An 8,714-nucleotide genomic window follows, 5' to 3' on the forward strand; every position below is an offset into this window, starting at 1 on the left:
CACATCAATTAGATATAAGTTTGCAGAGTTGCAAAGTTTGATAATAGCGCAGTGGAAATAAGTAGACAGACTTCTGTGATTCTAGCTCTATAAAAATACTTTACTACATAATAGGGTAAAAAGGGTACATTTGGTATGAAAAACAACAAACAGTTTCTGACTACCTCTTGATAGTCTCAGCTAGGTCCTAGAGAGAGAAAGGCTTAGTCTGCGTGGTCTAGTGAAGTAGTAGTAGCGTAGTGGCAGCAGACGACGACTGAACAAAGAGCAATAAAACCTTAGTATACGTTGCTAGCTAATTGCCCCCCAATAAACTGGCTCATCCAATAGACATTCCTGGATTCTCTCATTAAGACTAAAGACTCCCACTTTCTCTGGCGGGAACTTCTCTTGAATCCTACTGTGGTCCTATGCTAACTAGCTATCTGACTAAACAGACAACAATTTAACTCTTTCATGACTGAGCGTAGGACACTTGCACAAAGTCCAACACTTTCTTTTCCTATCAGAGCCTCTTATAGAAATTTCATTCAATTAAGGAAATGATGTTTATCCAAGCTTTTTAAAAAGGGGAAGGGGAGAGGCGTGCCAGGGCTGGTTCTCTGGCCATGCCTTTCAAGTGACTACTAGAAAAGGCACAGTGAGGAGGGCACCAATACACTTTAGGGGGTCCGCTCACACCCAGGCATCAGTTGGCCGGCATCCCCACCTGGGCCTACCCTGCGACTGGCTGGACCCAAGCAAAGCCAGCATGGCGAATTGCTGCCGGGGATCAGCACGGCCATAGCAGGCAGCAGTGTGGGCCAAGGAGGGAACAGGCAACCTGAAATGACCTTGAAGCAGCCATCAGGGGTTAAAGTTAAACAATACATGGATGACACAGCCTCTGTGGATGGGATGGGACAGTACCCAGTCCATTAAAACAGCAAACCTCCAAACTCTCTTTCCAGCCCTATTTCCACTATGTAATCTGCCTTGAGTCTCAGTGAGAAAGGCAGACAATAACTCATCCCAACATATTACACAGTGCAACAGGCGCAGGACTGTAAAAGCTATTTGGTCAGTTACTCCCTCCCTCCCTCATTTAAAAAAAAAAAGATACCAGCCAGGCAAAAACAATCTAGCACATTGCCCCAAGCTCAGAGTGCCTTTCTGAGTTTATGCCCCAAGAAGCTAGCAAAAACTTACTGGTGGTGAGGCTCGCAGTGGCATTTCTAGGCCTGTGTCAAGAAACATGGGGGGAGGGTACAGGTGATAGCAGGGCCATAATGCAGGAAACGGCAACCACTTAAATACACACGCATGCACACACAATGTGGGTATGTCCCTGAACTAGCATTAGATGGACACCTGCTCTTAAAAAGGGAATACAATGAAGTTTATTCCACTTAGAATGTTAGTAATTAAAATGGGCCAGAGATCTGGTGGTGTTGTGGTTAGAACTACGACTCTGATTCAGAGGTCCACTCAGCACTGACTTGCTGGATGACTCTGGGCCAGTCATTCCATCCTCTACTTCATAGGTTTCTTGAAAGGATGAAGTGCAGAAATGGAAAAACACATGAATTGTTTTGAGCTCCATGGAGAGAGGGTGAGATAGAGAAGTGATAAACTATAGGAGAGTAACCAACACTGAGCATGCCCTTTTCTCCAGCAACACTTAAATCAGATTTTGTGTTTCCCCTGTGTGAAATCTCTAGGTATAAAAGCTACATTGGCTAGAACATACATTCAATTTTAAAATAACTCTCTTCCGCCATCTCCACTTTTTCACATTCACGGAATAAAAGACATGCCTAGGGCTGGAGCAGGTGTGACATAACGCAACATGATGTGACCTCCCAACTACGACTAAGAGATCAGGTTACTGCCCTGCTCCCTTTGGGGAGCTGACCATGGTGTGTATGCCACTTGCATAAAAGTCAACGCATTACTGAAAGTGGGGTTGGATTTTTTTGCAGTATGCTGTTCTGCACTGCATTTCTGCTTGTGCAGGCACAGTGCTAGCACCTGAAAGCTGATTTAAATGTCTTAATTTTTAATAATGCAGATAAAAAATATTTCAAAACAGTAAATGTTAATTGCTTGCCATTGCACATAGATCATGCCTTGTCCAGTGCTAACGCTTGTGCAATGATTCTTACATTAACTGAACACTGGTTAGTTGGATATGAAGTTTTCTGATGTATCACTGATACTCAGTGTTTCAATTAACCACAGGGACAAACTAGATATTATGGCATCCACAGGTCTGACACACTGGCACCAGCATGCCTACTTTGGCTCACAGTTCATTGCAAATCACAGTCTGCAATAAGATTAGAAGAGGTTTGCAAAAACTGTAGTTTGAGCTATATAAGGGTTGCTCAAAATGGCAATGCTCAAATTAAGCAATCAGCTCTAACGGAGAAAGAAGTGAGACAGAAAGGTGCTTTCAATCTTCTAGCCATGGTTAGAAGACTAGCTTGTATTTTTATGCACTAGCTTGTATTCTTCCTTTGCATTCCTCCTTAAACACACTCATGGTATATACCTAGTTATACCTAGTTAAAGTGGATTGAGGTGGACTGGGACGCAAAAACAGCCCAGGAAATGCCTCAATCAGCCATTTGCTCTTTGATCAATGTATCTATTTGAATAACATTTTAGATTATAAAAATTGAGATGTTAAGCTAGTGTGTGATAATTTACAATTTTACAAACAAAACAATTTTACAAAGGCCATCTTTGCCATAATTATCCCAGAACCCAAATAGCCTCAAAAACAAACAAGTGTGCTGTCAAATCAATCGATGAATCAGCTATACCTGCAGATTAATGTATGCCCTGGCCCTTCTGAAGTGCTCATCTTTGAGACCTATGTCAGAGCCGAGGTTCAGATTAATCACCTTTAGTAGGAGCTCCCTTACTAAAGAAAAGAAGAAAATAAAAACTCTCCCAGCAGGGCAAAACAAGTTGAAAACTGCTGTTATGAATAATTATTATGCCTATTGTGCAAAGAGCTAGACAGATTAACAAGACGGATTTCTCTCTTCTGAAGGGCCCACCAGCTAAAACTTTGCCATGAGGGAAGGAGATGGAGGGAAGGACAAAGAGTGTGCCTTTCAGATCACTTACACACAGTAAGTTTCAAATAGGGAGAAGGTGAATTTAGAGGTTCATCCTGAGACTTCACAGGGAAGGTGGGTTTTGAGGAAAGATCTGAAGGAAATGGGACAGAATTAACACCATCTTGGTGATCTGGGAGCAAATCCAAGCTATGAGAACAACAAACAAGAAAGAGGGAAGGAAGCCATTTAAGAAAGCAGGAGACATTTGGATAGCCAAGGGCAGTGATTACTGTTACACAAAAAAGTAACACCATATCCATGTTGCCCCCAGGGCTTGTTGTGAACCTGGTGCTGTTAGAGACCATTTCACAAGTTCCCTTGGAGGTGGCCTAGGGCTTACCTTGGCTGGTCAGAATTTTGCCTTTGTTGAGCTGTTTGAGGCGCTTCTGGTGGGATTTCCCATTGTAGTGGATCTGAGCCTGGACAGCTGAGTTGAGCTGGATATTACACACCTCACACAGCGTGAATGATGGGTGCTTCTTCTCCCTCTTGGTGCGCTGTTCTGGTGGGCATCCGAGGCCAGTGCCCTCTGCCAGGTTCCCACAGCAGCTGCTCCCAGGGGATTGGGTTGGGCTCAGGGGCCGCTTCATCCCTACCAAGAAGAAGAGGAGAAGAAAAACAGGTAATGGAATCTGCCTATTAACTTGTCCCCCCCTTCCCCACAGCTTCCTGCTCTCCTTGACTCACAATGAAACTCACAGACAATTCATTCCACAACCTCTAGATGGAGTGAATTGCCTTTGCTTTCATCTACATTGCAGTTTAATTCAGCTGAAAACCTCAAGGAACCACTTCACAAGAATGACAGCATCTTGATTTGACCACCGACTCTTATGTCCTCTTTGTTGTACCGCAAAACTTTTAAGGCAACCTTTACAAGGAAGGCGGATGTGGGTGAGGGAAGGGTTGGAGAAAGCATGGAAGATTAGGCCTACATTCACAGTACCAGCTACTGCAGGGTTAGCCAGTTAAAACAGACTTCTATTTTTCATTTATTGACAAGTTCAAGGGGCAAATTGGAGGTTCTAGAGAAATAAAAGAGAAAAATCAGCCGCCTCTATTATTATCAGGATCTCTCTGATACGGATGATACAAAAATTTGCCAAGCAGCTTCCTCTAGGTGAGTAGAGTTTACACCTCCCTGGAGAAATGCTTGCAACTGACAATGAAAGTCAACAAGGGAACTGTGCTGAAACACCCTGAAATTCCAATGGCTTGCACACGCAGGAGTTGAGAATTGGTATCACACAGTAGCTAAGAACATGAAGCAAGTGCTGATTCTAATCTCCCTTGAGCCCTTAGGTGGCATTTGCCAAGCACTGCATGCCCATGCCAGCAATATGAAGATATCAGCAGCATACCTCACAGGGGTGTTGTAAGGATCACAACAATGGTGTGAAGTGCATTGACCATTTGAAATATCCTACATTGTGCCGAGTGTTATTTTACTTATGCCAAGATAACCACTTTTATAACAACAACATTCGATTTATATACTGCCCTTCAGGACAACTTAATGCTCACTCAGAGCGGTTTACAAAGTGTGTTATTATTAACCTCATGACAATCACCCTGAGAGGTGGGTGGGGCTGAGAGAGCTCTGAGAAGCTGTGGCTGACCCAAGGTCACCCAGCTGGCTTCAAACGGAGGATTGGGGAATCAAACCTAGTTCTCCAGATTAGAGTCCTGCCCCTCTTAACACTACACCAAACTGGCTCTTGGATCCTGATTATTCATCCAAAGCATGTAATGCCTAGGCTGGTCCTGCCTCTGAATCCCCTTCAAGCTGACAGCTATTTCATACATTACATGGCTGTCAAACAGACTAAGGAAGTGCAGAACTGTACATTCTATTCCAGAGCATATTCCACACTGTCAGAACTCTGGAGTGGATCTCAGAAGCTGGACTGGCTCCTCCTGCAGGCATGCCCAAAGAAATTAATCACGGCTGACCTTCTCTGTTGACCCCAAGAGATCTAAAGGGGGTAGTTTGTTTTTTAACCAGGTGACACTGTGTCTCTGGTAGTAAGACACAGCCCTCCACTTTCTATTCGCAAAAGCATGCTGGGTGGAAGCAGGGACCAATAAGGCCTCTCCTGCTCTGCTCAGGTGCTTGGGAACTCATTTCCTCTACCAGGACACACACACAATTTTGAAGGTGAGCGCGGTCACATGTTAAGTGCTAGTTGAGTTGGGGTTTCCCTCAACCCAAACTAAGTTTAGCATCTTGTGTAATCAGCCCCTAAGAGCTGTTAACAATCAAAAATTCAGGCTGGGCATAAAACCAAAATAAATCATTGAGCAGTTTCAAAAGAATCTCAATAAATATTTCTTGGGCTCAAAGCAGATTATAAAAATGTTTACAAGACCTGGGTCTAGCACAGCCAAGGGAAGGAGCTGCAAGGGCTTGGGTCTAGCCGTGTATAATCCAAAACATAAATGACTTAGCACAGTTCCATTTGCACAAGATCTTGTGCAACATCTAGTGCTTTCCTACTTATATATTATAGTGCTCTGAAACTGGTTGCATGAAACCTTGCACAAGTGGAAATGGAAGTGGGGATACAATACGTTTGACTTAAAGCAAGTGGCTATTGGGGACTTTTTCTTGCATTTCCACTTGCACATGGGGAAGTTTTGTACTGGATCCAGTCTATGGTCTGCATCCTATGACTGGAGGTCACAAGTTCAGCAAAGGACAAATGAAAAACATCCTCCCTGTTGCTGAGTCAAATCTTTGGGGTGCCAGGGACTGTACTGGACCCCAACTGAAATGCTGCAATTCCTTCCAACTGCACCAGGATCGCAAAATGTCAGATCAGGTGATGTGCTGGCAACTGATCAGCCCACAAGCAACAGAACATCTGCTCCAGGCAGTACTGGCCAAGACAGCCCTATTGATGCATCTGTCCTGTTCAGTCCAGGGTGTGTGAAGGGAGTATCCAGGTGAAATGAGTTGGACCACCCCCCGCCCCTGTTGCTTCCCAGCTTGCCTCCATACCAGAAGTGTGCCGCACTGGAATAACAATACTTGAAGACATGGAATGTAAGGTAGGAAAGCTCGGGATGATTTTGCCTGCCCCCACTTTGAATATCCAAACCTGACACTGCCTCCACCCCACCCCTCACTTTCTACAGGAAGGAGAAAGGCATGCAAGGAAAGGCAAGCTCACAATACAAGTGCCCAAGAGAAGAGCCACACTGTCAGGTCATACAAAGCCCACACTTCATCACCTGTTGTGATGGGACGAGGCAGTGCATGGGGCAAAAGGGGAAAATTACATTAAATTCTTGACGAGCCACTAACAACATGGGCTACATTTAACACTGGTGAAAACTGCGACAAACAGGTTTAAAGTGTACCAGTGTCCTCCCAGATCCAAGGCTCATCAGCTTTCTTTTCCACCCTGCCAAGAGCTTGGAAGACCTCTGACCCCATGTCTGCTACTGAGTTTCCGGTACATATAATGGTTTTCCCACGAGTGACTGGGTTATTTTTAATATTAGCAGAAATTAAAATTGGAAAGTTATCTGGACAATATACCTCCAAAATGCTAGCACTCTCTAAAAAAAAGACCTGCAGCCACCCAAATTAGCTTGGTCCATAGCCACGGCTCCGGTTACTGCCTTTTAAATAACTGTTCTCTGTCGTGGATGCTGTCGTCTCATTCACTTAATCCTCTCTGGTGCCCATGAGACCCTCCAGGAATACAAGAGGCTGCAATTGAACAATCTGTCATTCTCCCCAAACAGGTCAGTAGCTGCTTTCCGCCCTGCTGGGAGACAGCTCCTCCACCCACTGCCTTCTGTACTCAGAGGAGAACTACATCTTGGCCAATAAAACTTTCCTATGAGACAACTGAGCTATGACAAATTCTGCTTGCAACATAGACCTGGCCAATTACTTCAGAAGGAAGAGGAGAAAAATTTCTCGGCACTGCAAGCTATTTTAAGGGCCAGTCTGCAGGTCCACAAACTGTGAAGTCAAAGAAAAGGCAAAAAACAGCTGATGCCTGCTTGGCTTCAGACATACCTGCAGAGCGAGCAATCTAACAGAACTGAGATGCCGCAGCAAGCTGCTCCAGGATCAATTTCTTGGAAGCAGCTATCTGACCTATCCTGTGTATGTTAGATCATTTTAGTCAGTAGTGATTATAAGTCACTCTAAACATGCTCAGAGGCACCCTTTTCTTTATCACTACTTTATTGGGAGGCCTGGGCAGCTATGATGCTTTGAACAGGTGTTTTTGCTTCATGCCTCCACCAAGACCTTAAGTGGCCTGTGCTTTAAGAGAGGGGAGATCTTCCAGGAGCAGCTGTTAGAACAAGCAAAAAAATAGAATGGGGTGGGGGAATGGAGAGGAGGCACAGAAGGAGTGGATGATGGATGGGAAGAGATCCTTGACAGATGTCTAAATCTCTTTGAAATAAAAGAAGGTCAGAAGTCACATTGAGGGTCAACTCCAAAGACACTTCTCAGCGATGCCTTACAAGCACCCCCACTTTCAATCCGTCCTGTTTTGACTGCTACAGCAAAAGATAGCCCCCCATCACTCTTCACATTTATATGCAACATGATGCCAAGCCAGTAACTCTCATTTTGCTCTTTCATTGGATTTCCCTAAGGCCAATGTAAGAATATAGAAACAGCAACCCTATTATCCAAACTTTCAATTATCCAAGAATGTCTGGCTCTTCGTCCCACTCCCCCCACTCCATCAGCAGAGCCTCAGAATCTGTACTGGGGACAACATGGCAGAGAAGGGAAAATTGCTGCCCCTCTTTCAAAAACTGGAGTGTCCTCAAGCCTTCAGAATGCATAGCTGGATACAGGAAGTAAACTATCAAGGAGAGGAACCATCCAAATTAGTTGAAGGCCTGCTTAATTTTTTTTTTTAAGCCTTGGCCTGATACCAACTGAAGCGGAAATAAATAAGCAGCAAAAATGATTTTAAAGCTCAGAATTTATATGCTGTCTGAAGCCCACCCCAGGTAGCGACCATTCTGCTGTACTCCAGACTAAAAGCCAAACTGCACGTCTGAGTTTTTAACAAGCTGGTTCTCCAAACCCAACTCCGGTTCCCTAGAACCACATAGCAGCTGTGGAGAATGTTTAAAAAAAAAATAAAGGAGAGTTCAAACAGGATTGGCATGATATTGGGGAGGAGGGGCTCCTGCCTTCCCCCAAGCTATTTTCCCGAATGGAAACAATGCTTGGGACAGGGAGTTATTTTCCCATTTTTGCTGATTCTCATACACAGAATACCCCATGTAGAGCAGCAGAAATGGGGAAATAACTCCACCCCCAGTACTGTTTGAAGAAAAATATCCCAGGAAACTTCTCAATTTGCACAGCCTATAAAGATGGCTAGGTCTAGGCCTGAAATGTTCAGTCCACGGCTTGAAGGGCTAGAATAAGTAAAATTTCAAGCAGTTCCTCTGAGCATGTGCCTTTTCTTCACTACTGAGCGACTGTAATCAATCCCCGCTCCTTCCGAGATGGCAGCGTTCTCCATGGTAGAGTAGGGGAGTGTTTCTGTATACGTGCATACGTTTTGAGTCATGACATTTCTCTTTTTAGAAACGAAGAACTGACATAAAGGA

At 44.4% G+C, this 8,714-nt stretch overlaps 1 protein-coding gene across 1 annotated transcript in view; it reads right to left on the reverse strand.

Annotated features, from left to right (window-relative positions):
• The window catches only part of ZNF385C (zinc finger protein 385C), a 93,345-nt gene extending 89,645 nt beyond the window's left edge, over positions 1 to 3,700 (reverse strand). The window contains exon 1 of the mRNA XM_054994891.1: positions 3,451 to 3,700. Coding sequence (XP_054850866.1) covers positions 3,451 to 3,700 — 250 coding nt within the window. The remainder of the gene's footprint in view (positions 1 to 3,450) is intronic.
• Between the last annotated feature and the right edge of the window lie 5,014 nt (positions 3,701 to 8,714).

The sequence above is a fragment of the Eublepharis macularius genome, chromosome 12 (genome assembly GCF_028583425.1).
Source record: "Eublepharis macularius isolate TG4126 chromosome 12, MPM_Emac_v1.0, whole genome shotgun sequence".
Taxonomy (NCBI): domain Eukaryota; kingdom Metazoa; phylum Chordata; class Lepidosauria; order Squamata; family Eublepharidae; genus Eublepharis; species Eublepharis macularius.